The sequence below is a fragment of the Sorex araneus genome, chromosome 7, assembly GCF_027595985.1.
Source record: "Sorex araneus isolate mSorAra2 chromosome 7, mSorAra2.pri, whole genome shotgun sequence".
Classification (NCBI taxonomy): Eukaryota; Metazoa; Chordata; class Mammalia; order Eulipotyphla; family Soricidae; genus Sorex; species Sorex araneus.
The window spans coordinates 63,734,160-63,746,958 of NC_073308.1; the positions used below are offsets into that span (position 1 = coordinate 63,734,160).

At 44.5% G+C, this 12,799-nt stretch overlaps 1 protein-coding gene across 1 annotated transcript in view; it reads right to left on the bottom strand.

Annotated features, from left to right (window-relative positions):
- Nucleotides 1-1,792: 1,792 nt before the first annotated feature.
- The window catches only part of EDNRA (endothelin receptor type A), a 74,740-nt gene continuing 63,733 nt past the window's right edge, over nucleotides 1,793-12,799 (bottom strand). Inside the window, exons 5-8 of the mRNA XM_004606189.2 lie at nucleotides 12,076-12,228; nucleotides 6,517-6,650; nucleotides 5,992-6,100; nucleotides 1,793-4,548 (exon numbers count right to left, since the gene is read on the bottom strand). Of these exons, the coding sequence (XP_004606246.1) occupies nucleotides 4,408-4,548; nucleotides 5,992-6,100; nucleotides 6,517-6,650; nucleotides 12,076-12,228 (537 nt within the window). The 3' untranslated portion in view covers nucleotides 1,793-4,407. The remainder of the gene's footprint in view (nucleotides 4,549-5,991; nucleotides 6,101-6,516; nucleotides 6,651-12,075; nucleotides 12,229-12,799) is intronic.

Here is a 12,799-nt window from a genome sequence, read left to right on the forward strand (position 1 = left end):
ATACCTGAGTTTTTCAACAAATTCATTTCTGGACGAGGCTCGTCCTAAGCAGTGGAGTCTGGCCAGGTACATGATGGCGTTTGTGGAGTGTGGAGATTTTCAGCTGCCACGTCTCTTTGGGTTAGAGCTGGGCTCACCCGTCACCCCCTGGGTCCCACTAGATTTAAACACTGTGGATTACAAAGTTGTTCTTGATGTACTTGTTATATGCATTCAATATTCCAACCCCAATCCCACCACCACTGTGACCTTCCCTCCACCATTTCCATTTCCCTAACCCATCCCTCAAGCCTGCTACTGGTAGCAGGCCCACACCACTTCATTTTATATTGTTACATTTTATATTGCTATCACTAAATGACTAAAGGGATAATCAAAAAATTGACTCAGTAAAAGAAAATTTGTGGAAATTGTTGTCTCTCACCATGGGAACATGAAGTCCTTGTCTCAGGGTTTACTAAGCTGCTGTTGCTAGTTGAGCCTTCTGCATTCACGTTTTCTTAATCAAGCCTAAGCCGGCTTCTACATTTGCATTCCTGTTCACTCCGGTGTGTTCCTACTGGGAATTGTGAGTATGGTTGAGTTGGAAGATGTTGCTCTAGAATACCCAGAATATTTAACTGGGCAGCGAGCTTACATGCTGCTGGTGGTGAATGTGAGTGTGGTTGTGGGGGCTTCTGGAAGTCTGGGGGCTGGCAGTGGGAAGACGCCCAATCCAATTCTGAAAAGGCCCAGAGCCTTCAGCCAAGAAACTCTGGTATTCCTGAAATTTTTGGCAGTTTGGCCTCTCTGTGGAGCTCAGTGGTGAGGTGGTGGAGTCCAGCCATAGGCATGGGGGCAGCCGCAGTGGTGTGAGGGCGGCTGCCAGGGATCCCGCAGGGCAGAAACTTGCCCACTCCACCCCTTGTCCACCCCCCCCATCACAAGGTCACCTTGTGTCTCAGTTGGGGTTGGGGTATTGAGAAATGTTTGCAGCTAGTTGATCTCATTTGAGATTCATTCCTGAGTCTTTGAAGCAGGGCCGAGGACAGATGACCTTACAGGGTGGGAGTGGTACCAAGTGGGTGTGGCTGCCACTTCAGGAAGTACAGCGGCTGAGGGGAGGTCACCTGGACTCTGAGGAGGCTTGGCTTTAATTACTTGCTGTGGAACTCCTTCCTGCAAAATGAAAAGTCCGGGATAGCCGGCACTTCCCTTGTTGGGTTCACTGTTGTATGCCCCTTACCCAACAGAATTCCTGACGCCGACTTAAGGGCTCCGCAAAATGTGTTGGAAGGTAAGTGAAGAAAGGAGTGAGTTCAGCGTAGAGAGTGCTCAGTACTACAAAGTAGGTTGAGAGCAGAGTACTGTTAAGAAGCAATTGTTTGGGATTGGAGCAATAATACAGCGAGTAGGGTGCTTGGCTTTGTATGTGTCCAACCCAGGTTCAATCCCTGGCACTGTATATGGTCCCCCGAGCTTGGCAGAAGTGATTCCTTGAGTGCAGAGTCAGAAGTAAGCCCTGAGCATGGCAGGGTGTCCCACACTGCAAAAACAATTGCTTGGAAAGTAAAATTGCTTTCCTAGAGAGAGGTTAGTGACGATCTCACATAGCAGATAGTTTTCATTTTGGGCCCATACTTGGTGGTGCTCAGGGAACCATATGTGGTGCCAGAGGTCGAACTCAGCTGTATACAAAAGTCTTTAACCCCTGTATTTATCTTACTGGCCCTAAAAACCTTTTTTCTTTAAGTGAATCACTACAGAAAAATGAAGAGACAGTCAGAAGGCTGCTGTAAACTTTTATTTTATACTCAGAGGCCACTACCCGTGCAGGACCTTGGCTTCTGGCTCATTTCCACAGATGTACGTGGGAAGCTGTGACACAATTAGAAGCTGGAAGTAGTCCTATGGTGAATCCTAGTAACTTATTGGTCCAGAAATATAAAGAACATGGCAGCCTGTGTGATTATTTGGAAATCTATGATGTTCTAAACTATAAAATGTTATTATTTTGTATGCAAGAAACAAAGCATTGAAAAAATTGTCTATACAGAATGATATGAACTTCTGACTTATTTCATTTTTCTTGGCCCTACCAGGTGATGAAGCCAGGAGTCAGGCTTACTCCTGACTCTGCACTCAGGAATTACTCCTGGTGGTGCTTTGGGGTAGCATATGGCATGCCGGGGGTCAAGCCGGGGTTGTCCGTGTGCGAGGCAAGAGCTCTACTAGCTATACTATTTCTCCAGCCTCTTCTGACTTATTTTAGAGGCTTGTCTCCCCGCAGGCAAAGAACTGTGGAGTAGTAGAGTTTGATTGTGAACTCAGGGAAGTGGTATTTCTTAGCCTACAATTGGGACAATGGGAACCAGATATTGTATACTAGACTGTGCTAAACCGACCAACACACCGGCTTAGCTATTTATCACCAGCCATCTGGCCTTTGAGGCAGGATGGAAACATCAGACTGCTTGTCCATCCATCAGCACGTGGTGTGAAGGGAGGACTGGGATAACACAATACTTAAAAGTTTAAAAAAACTTAGGCTCCAGCACAAAAAAAACTAATGCACTTCAAATATTGTATTATCCAGCCAAACAGCCAACCGGCCCACCCACCTAGCCCTACTGCCAACACGTCTCTGTCCTTTTCAGTGGCCTCTCATATTTGTAACAGTCGCACAGCCACATGACGAATGAACCCAGAACAGTTACAGTGGACTGAGGTACAGGTGGTGAAGAACAGCTCCCTAGATAGTACTCAGATTGTGTGCTTTGGAACTACAGAGCACTCTTATCAGATTACATGAAGTCGTCCATGCCATCACACATAAGCATATAGCACATACAAATCCATTCCATCGAAACAATCACAGAAAAACTGGCTACAAGAAATGTACAATTTATATATATATATATTTATATACACACAGTAAAAGATTTGCTGCTATACTCACAGTCTGTAAACATCTTGGAAAATGCCCAGTAAAAGTAACTGTGGGCCTTTTGAAATGGTGACCAAGGAAGGGGTGAAGAGGGTGAAGTTGATACTGGAAATTCAGAGACAGGAAGTGTCAAGTTCACTGTGACAGAGGATGAAGTTACATTTTGCTATAGAACACACTCAGCTGTCCACTTTGAAATTCTGCTTCCTATATGGAAGAGAGACTGACCAAAAATATCTTGCTGCCGGTTAACATTTTCAGAATAATTGAGAAAATAGGAGGTGATATTTATAATGCATATATATGTACATATAGACACGTGTACACAGATGTGATACACACATATGCATCATATATACACGTATATACATATAAGCATGCACACACATATGCGTATTCATGTATATATGCATATCAACATATACACGGTACTCTTACCAAATTTTTATTTAAAAATGAAAAATTTCAAATCTCTGAAACTATTCAACCCTTTTATCCTAGGTATGCTATAGAGTTCTATGCATTGCACTGAGTCTCAGGCACAGTTAAATGACATGCACATTTAAATCTTGATTTTTGGTGCAAATTTCACACAAAAATGACGTTACAAAAAAGGGATGGGCTTGAGAAAAACAGAACTATTTGATTCAAGCATTATTTTAAAATTTAACATAAAAACAAGTTAATGGCCGCCTGCAAAGAAACACCATTAAAAAATAGCACACCGAAGAGAGATTCTTAAAAGTCCTTTGAAGAGTGGTTCTGCTCATCTGCCACAGACAGTTGTCACTTTGTGCCTGAAGTTCCCGTATTTGTTGTGGCTGGAGAACGTATGTTTTCAAAACAAAACAGTGACCCGCGAAATGTCAATCTAACTGCTCATCCAAATACTATTTTACATTCTTTTCTCAAAACATTCAAATAGTTAATTTTAGGTTATTATGCAACTGAAAAATACTGGCACTCAGTGAGTAATATTTCAGGTTCAGGTGACACACCTCTGTGGCCAAAAAGAAAGCACTTGACAATAGAAATCTTTGTCGTCATCATCGTCATCGTCGTTTTCTCTGGACTTTTGCAGTGACCAGTTTTTGTTCACCACTGGGCAGAACTCCCATGAAAGGCAGTGACAATACTTGAAAACGGTTTCCATGCAAAAAGTGGTCAACATTTCGGTCTCACGTAACACCTTCCTGTCCCCTCTGCCAGCTCCCCCTAATTTTTGGTGCTGGACAGAACATGCAGAGAACATAAACGGGATCCGTGGGAGAAGTAAGAGTCAGAGTGTTTGTGAGCATAACTCGGGTTCAATCCGGGGCACTGCTGGTGGCCACTGCACCCTCCGATCTTGTGGGGAGCATTTCTCAGGGGTGGGACTGAGTTACGGGACAAGGACGGAAGAGCTTCTCAGAGTCACAGCGGCCGAGACACTGTTTTCTCCAGCCGGGCTGAAGGTGGTGCTGAAGGGGTTCCGGCCACGTCTAGTTTATACTGTCCTTGTGGCTGCTTCTTTCTGTGTGGTGGTGGTTCTGCTCGTGGTTCTTCCACTGGATGCTGGTTCCATTCATGGGGACGGAGGTCATCAGACTTCTGGACTGGTAACAGCAGCAGCACAGGCAAGACTGGGGGGAAAAACATATTCTAAACACCAGGAGCCTACAGGAAGAACGGGGGACTCTGGTTTATCACCATTTATTTACTTTGTTTTTGGGTCACCCCTGGCAGTGCTCAGGGCTTCCTCCTGGCTCTGTGCTCAAGGGAACATATCCGGTGCAGGGATTTGAACTGGGGTCAGATGCTTGCAGGGCAAGTGCCTTACCCACTGTACTCTTGCTCCAGCCCTGAAGATCAGTTTTGAGGACGAACAGAAGTGCTCGATTTCTTTTCTTCTTTTTTTTTTTTTTTTTGCTTTTTGGGTCACACCTGGCAATGCACAGGTTACTCCTGGCTTTACACTCAGGAATCACCCTTGGCGGTGCTCAGGAGACCATATGGGATGCTGGGAATCGAACCCGGGTCGGCTGCATGCAAGGCAAACGCCCTAGACCCGCTGTGCTATCACTCCAGCCCCGAAGTGCTCGATTTCTGAGGATTGATATCCCGAGTTTTCTTTTCCTTTACTTAATAAGTAGTAAGTGATACCACCTATAGCTTATATAAGGAGATAATTGTGACCTGTCCGTCAGTCGATCTTTCTTGGGGCAGAGCATTCTGTGACTGGTAAACATCAAACAAAACCACAAAAGGTGGCTGCTCGAATTTCCTTTCTAAGTTTCTTTTCTTTCTTTTTTTTTTGCTTATTTATTTATTTATTTATTTATTTATTTATTTATGTATTTATTTATGTATTTATTTATTTATTGCTTTTTGGATAACACCCAGCGATGCTCAGGGGTTACTCCCTGCTCTGCACTCTGGAATTATTTCTGGTGGTGCATGGGGGATACCAGGGATCGAACCCGGGTAGATTGCATACAAGGCAAATGCCCTACCTGCTGTACTACTGCTCTGGCCCCTAGGTTTCATCTTTTTGTGTGATTCTTTGTTTACTAGATGCTCGTGTCCTTTTAGATGGGCTATTCCATGAGGACCTATAGGTTTCCTCTCCTTTATTTCTAGTAAGAAGAAGCTCATCAGAATACTGATTACTGTTTCAGAGTGCTTTTTTTTTGTTTTGTTTTGAGCTACAACCAGCTGTGCTTGGGGATCACTCCCTGGCAGTCATCTGGGGACCATAAGGGGTGCTGGGAATTGAACCAGGTGAGCTGTGTGCAAGATGAGCATCCTACGTGCTGCATCTCTCCCTCTGCCTTCCTGTTTGGTTCTTTTTAAATATGCTGTCGGGCAGGAGAGAGAGAGCTCAATGGGCTATGCACAAGCTTTGCACTTAGGAGCCTGGGTTTGAATCCCAGAATCTTATTATTCCCTGAACACAAGGAGTAGAACCCAAGCCAGAGCTAGCAGTAGTCATTATGTACCACTGGTATGTGGCCCGCCCCTCAAAACAAACACCTCCTCCCCCCCCCCAAAAAAAAACCCTGCAAATACTTGCAAAGTAATCTTACCTGGAAACAATTTTTAAACTTCTTGCTCACAAAATAGAGAGCGATTGGGTTTATGCATGAATTCATGGTTGCCAAGTTAATACCGATGTAATCCATGAGCAGCAAGAAACTAGAGCAAGAGAAAAAGAAATTGAATAATTAAAATATAATATTTAAAAATCTGCTAACTAGTGTATATCCCAGAATAAGCATTTTTTTTTTTTTTGCCCAGAAGTCATTTCCTCTAGGTGGCAGTCAGGAATGTTTTTTTGATAGGTGTTTGATTAAATGGCAGTTTCAGTTCTGCGTCTGAAGAACACACAGATATATCCATTCTAAGGTCAGCGCAAACCAGCAGAGCCAACCACAGAGGAAAAACGGATTACAGACATGGCTGTACATTTTATTTATGCATTACAGTAAAAAATAATCAGCTCTGCAGTTTAAATTTATAGAACTAGTGTAGATTAAGTTGATTTTGGAAGAGTAAAATAAACATGAAAATCAGAGAAATGCCAGTTTCCTGCCTGGCACACGGACACCTACCTAAGCAATTCACATCGGTTCTTGTCCATCTCATCATATACCATTTTCTTCAAAATACGGCTTAAATGTAGAGGGAACCAGCAAAGAGCAAAAATCACAACCAGGCAGAAAACTGTTTTGGCCACTTCTCGGCGCTAGAAGAAAGGGAGAGGAGAATGGTAAGGTCAGTGCTTTTCAATTTCATGAGGGAACTGTGCAAGAAGGAAGAAGTCTAGAAAACAAGCCTTGAAGTCCAGTCAGAACTACCTGCTCCCTGGGTTAGCACTGTTAGCACTGTTGTCCTGTTGTTCATTGATTTGCTCGAGCGGGCACCAGTAACGTCTCCATTGTGAGACTTGCTGTTACTGTTTTTGGCATATCAAATACACCATGGGTAGCTTGCCAGGCTCTGCCATGCGGGCAGGATATTCTCGGTAGCTTGCCGGGCTCTCCGAAGAGGGATGGAGGAATTGAACCTGGGTCGACCGAGTGGAAGGCAAACACCCTACCCCACCCTGTGCTATCACTCCAGCCTGTCAGTTCCCTGGGTTAGGAACTGATAATGATGCTTGCTTTCCCTCCCTCCCTCCCTCCCTCCCTCCCTCCCTCCCTCCCTCCCTCCCTCCCTCCCTCCCTCCCTCCCTCCCTCCCTCCCTCCCTCTCTCCCTTCCTTTCTCACACCCGGTGTTGCACAGGGGTTACTCAGGGCTCATGCACTCAGGAATTACTCCTGGCAGTGATCGGGGGACCATATGGGATACTGGGAATCGAATCCGGGTCGGCCATGTGCAAGGCAAACACCCTACCCACTGTGCTATCACTCCAGTCCTAGACGCTTGATTTCTTCAGGAGAAAGGGGCAGGCAATACTGAATTTGTTTTAGACGATTCAGCATAGAGACTTGATACCTGTATACACAGAGAGCCACTGCTCTGGCTTCAGACTAGCAAACAGAACAAAACTGAAGTCGTGTGTGTGTGTATGTGTGTGTGTGTGTGTGTGTGTGTGTGTGTGTGTGTGTGTGTGTGTGTGTGTGTGTGTGTGAAAGAATTGACTAAAAGCCTCAGCTACTTGGAACTATCTAGCTTTAAGAAGAACTCCGCAGCCAAGGTGACTAAACCTCGCACGATAAAGGACAAGTCTGCAACACATTTGGAAAACAAAACAGGAGTGAGAAACTCCAAGAAAAATCAAGTGTTTTTTTCTACTTCTTGATCCTGAAGAGAGCCAGCGTGGAGATGTTTTAGAATTCTTCTGCTAATGACACGGAGACTCCAGAGATATATTGCCTGCAGACACTGGGCCGAGGGTGCAGGAGGGTAAAAGATTATCAGCAATGGTGATTAGAGTAGTGGGGACATGCTGACCTCAGGCTGACGTCAATGGCAGGGCTCCCTGCTCTGGAGTCTGCACGGGATCAGAGAAACCGTAGGTTAGGGATTATCTGCAATCAGCCTCGGGTGTGCGTTAGGCTCGAGCATTGCAGCGTGTGCAGCTAGAAGCCTAACTAGGAATAGAAAATGCAACTTGTCTGTAAACGGCATCAGCTAACGTCAAAATAGAATGGAAGGGTACTGCGAGTTCTCCCAGAAGCACACATCCGCAAGCCTCGTTACTCGCAAGAAGCTCAGCTGACAGCCATTGGAGATGGTCTGAGGAGCGTGGTCACACGTTGCTGCTTTCCCGCAAAGAACTGGGTGCTCTCTCAGCTTTCCGGGCTACCTGGTGGCAGGGCTGCAGCTTCTGAAAATCTATCAGCTGAGCCATCCAGAGAAAAATACAAGGTCCCATCTCTAAGTTGGGGGATCCCTTTGTGTACACAAAAACCCAGTGTTGGGCTGGAGTGATAGTAGAGCTGATAAGGCGTTCGCCTTGCACGCCACCACTCTGGGTTCAATTCCTGGTAACACAGATGGCCCCCTTGAGCGTCAGCAGAAGCGAGCCAGAGCAGAGAGCCAGGACTAAGCCCTCAACACCGCCCAACTGGGGCCCTCAAACAAAATAACAACAAAACCAAAAGAAAAAAAGTATGGTCAGAACATTGGAAAGGGAGGGCGTGAGGGGAGAGATTGTTTCCTCTAAATAAATCCTCAAAAAGGAAAGCCCTCTGAAAGGTAATATTAACCCTCAATTTCCTTAAGTTTAACTTCAAAAAATGGAGAGACTACTAATTTAACAACCGTACAGAGGTATCATCCCATGCCTCGTCAAAGTGTATGTGACTGTATGATGACTCCCACCAAAGAATCCATACACCACCACCCGCCCACTGGACCCCTCCCCGCCGAGACCCTCCTCCACATCCCCCCTCAGGTGTAACAGGTGATGTCCATCTCCTCATTTTCCCTGTCAATCAGATCACTGATTTTATTATGGCAGTGGGGTCTGCTTCGCGACTTGGCACAGTTCAGGCAAATAGATTAAGTAGAAACCATGGTAGGAGTTAATAGAAAAGCTACTCGAAAGGAGGAGCTATTCCACAGGAGCGCGCCCCGTCCCCCCTCCTCTGAGCTCTGTTCTTCCTCTTCCTCTGCCTGGAAGCCGGGAACTCCTAGAGTAAGCTGGAGAAGCGCCAACAGAGCAGACTCCCCACTTCTGAGTCCGCCACGGAGCCAATGGCATCCAAACTTCTCGCTGTGTGAGGAAGATAACCTCCTCTCGGGGGCTTATCTCCGTCTACCCAGTGTTATTTTGTTTCATGTTTATTTTGCTACCAGCGTATAAACACCAACTGGAAATGCTTGACAGTTCTAATGAAGAGACGTTTGAGACACCAAGCAAGAAGCAAGACCGAGGGCCTGAGAGGGTCTTCATCAAAGCCCGGGGGTCGGGGGCTTTCATGAAAAAAACTCATGCACTGGAAGAGCCCCCAGCCTGGTTAGTCTTGTGCTGTTCCCAAAGGCTACTGCTTTGACAGTGATGCAAAGGAACTTCCAGCAGGAGGACCAAGACCTAGTTCTCTCCACTCACTCCCCTCCCCCCTCCCCTACCCCCCTGCCCTGCTCCCTGATCCTCTGTCTGTTTCTCCCTTTCTCATTTGGATTTTGAGTACCACTTGATAGTGTGCAGATTGAACTGGGAACAGCCACATGCAAGGCAAATGCCTCAGTCCCTGTGCTATCTCTCCAGGCCCCTTGGGGAGTCAATCTCTTAATCACCTGTGCAATAGGGGTGCTGCCGATTCTTCTTAGGAGAAGAACCCAAGAACAAAATAACATAAAAATGTTCCCCCCAAATTTTCAAATTTTTATAAACAGGCAGCAGAAGCACTTTCCATTATTATTGCTTCCAGTCCCTACTGTTATTTTCAGACTATTTTTCCACTCATTGCTTAAGCAATGAGAGGCAAGGCAAAAAGAGGCATTTTAAAAAATCTTTCCAACATTTCCACATACTCATTGTAATGAATTACTTCTATTATAGAAATGAGTAATAATAAGGGCAGATTATGTTTCATATTTGGAATACTTGAAGTAGGTATACCTGAACATAGTTATAATAAAATTTCTCAACATAATGGTCCTATTAACTTTCAATAAACAATAGGTGCCATTTCTATCATACAGTTGATTTTACAAAGTGCATATAGGCCCATCTATTCCTTTGATTTCTGTAATAACATTGATCCAAATTTAAGCCTGATTTTACAGATCCAATTGTTGTCTGTAAAATGATATTTTACAGATAATTTCATTGATCCGATTATTAAGCCCAATTTTAGGATGAAGTTCAGAGAAATCAGGACTGTCATCAAAAAAGATGAAGAAGAATATTTCTACATAGGCCATATTGAAGCCTCCGTCAATAGCTCATAAAAAATTTTGGTGCATTTGGGTTTGCCATTCTCTGTTGAGACCATGAACTTACCTGAAGTATTACTATTACTCTTTGCATTAATGTGTACTAACATTTTGAGAAAAGCATGCAGTAAGCAAGACCAAGGGCCCTAAAAGATATTATATCCATTGGGCAGTCCCAGTGCGGGACAATTATAGACATTTTCCAGGGAACCAGAAGCTGAGTAAGATAAACCAATCAATTTAATACCGCACAGCCAGCAGATTTAAGAGTTTAGTTTTATCTCTGAAGTCCACAGCCTTATCTCTTCTTTTTGCTGCCTGTGATGGACCAACCGTAGTTTCCTAGTGATACTTTCAAATTCCTTCTGGAAATCTGGGCCCTCCAGAAATTGACCCAACTCCATTTCCTACTAACAATCTTACCTTAAATATTATCCTAATTAGGTTCCTCATTGTTGCCCAATGCCCCAGTGTATCGTCCCCATTTCAGTTTCTAAGGACACGTTGTCCTCCCACTCTTTGTCCTACCATCAAGGCTGTTATCTGCATGAAGAGTTCAACCCTTCCAAGAACAATATCTCCATATGCTTCGTAGGTGGATGACTGTAACTACATAATTCTATTCTCTGAGGTATTAATGGTCTCTATGGAAAGGTGTTTATTTTCCTCCTGTACTTGTCTTCAGCAGAGTCTGGCAAGCTCTCCGTGGCGTATTCATATGCCAAATACAATAACAATGATGGGTCTCATTCCCCTTACCCTGAAAGAGCCTCCAATGTGGCACCGCTGGGAAGAAAAGTAAAGAGAGGCTGCTAAAATCTCAGGGCTATACTACACCAGCCGAGGATGAAAAATATCTTTTTTTCTCGTCGGGCGGCGTGGTGTCAGCCATAATATGAGGACTATTCACTAAGCAGGCATGAACTTGGTGGCGAGGGAAGGAGGGGGGGAAATTCTATGTACTTGAAACAGCGGGACTTCATATCTCTCCAGTCTCAGCAATGAAAAACTATCAAATGCTTCATTGGCAGTAGGGCTGTCTTTCTTGGGGGAAAACTCCAACAATAGTGAATGTTGTGTTGAAATATGGAATGTAATCAAGGTAAAGTGAAAATGAAGTGAAATTTATCAACTAAGCAGGCGGGGATGGGGGGTGAGGGGGCGGGGGTTGGAAGGTATACTGGGGTCTTTGGTGATGGAATATGGGCACTGGTGAAGGGATGGGTGTTTGAGTATCGTATAAGTGAGACATAAGCCTGAGAACTTTGTAACTTTCCACATGGTGATTCAATAAAATAAAATAAAAAAGACTAGTATTAAGAAAAAAAATCTCAGGGCTAGGACAAATGGAGACGTTACTGGTGCCCCCCCACCCCCCGAGAAAATCCATGATCAATGGAATGACAGGGACAGTGACAGTAGTTTCATATTTACATTCTCTTTCCACAACAGGACTGAAAAATTGGTGGTAGGAGAAAGGTGATTTGCTTCTTTTGTGCTTGGCAAGTTCCAAGCCCAGTTCAATGAAGAGAGCCATAAACATACATGTAGAAATGGCAGAACAAAGAGATAGTCCTCTCACTTGAGGCCCCAGGTTGACCCTGTTTTTTGGCTAGGTTTCCCATCCGACAGAGGAGATGACTACCACGACAACTCTAACTGAAACATTTCTAAGAAGGAATACATTTCCAGGAGGCCAGAATCCTTCTCGGCACACTCTTTGTAGACCTGCTCTTGTTAAAATCTCTTGTCCAGAGTTTTAAGATGGCATCATGCTTACCTGTTTTAGATGTTCGCTCAGAGCAATTCTCAAGCTGCCATTCCTCCTGTTCAGCATTTCACACGTCATGAGGGTGTAGAAGATGGCAGTGCACACCAAAGGCATGCAGAAATAGAACCCGAACAGCCACCAGTCCTTCACATCTTTGTAGAACTGGGAAGTGAAGAGAAAGGAGAGACACAGAGAGTCTTTAGAATGAAAATAAACTCTCTGCCTCCAGGAGCTTGAACTCTTCCTGCCTGAAAGCATCATTGTAGACACCCTGCTTCCTGGTCGTGGTGATGGATTTGGTGGGGCTCATCATTTGTTTGATTGGAAACTTCAGAAGTTTCTCTGGCTTTCTGATAACACGAAGAAGCTGCATTTCTGGAGACGTGATTCTGGCACAGACTGCTCAGAAATTGAAGATGGTTTTCATTACAATCTGAAAGAGCCTTAATTGCCTATAAGATGTCCTTTCCAAACATTTCTGAAACATGGGCTTGTACAGAAGATATGTTATCTTTACTTATTAATAAATTTCAACATTTTGCTAGTGATTGACTTCCATGGGCTCTTGTGGGAAATGTGCTTAATGTGAATATCTTGTTTGCAAACAGAGAAAGTCATGAATAGCTTGTCTGTGTGGCTCTGTGGTTGGAAGTTAACCCTCTGCCCGGTATGCCTGCTATTAGACCTTGGAGACCAGCGTTTGCAGCCATCAAAACCATACCCTCCCTCCCTC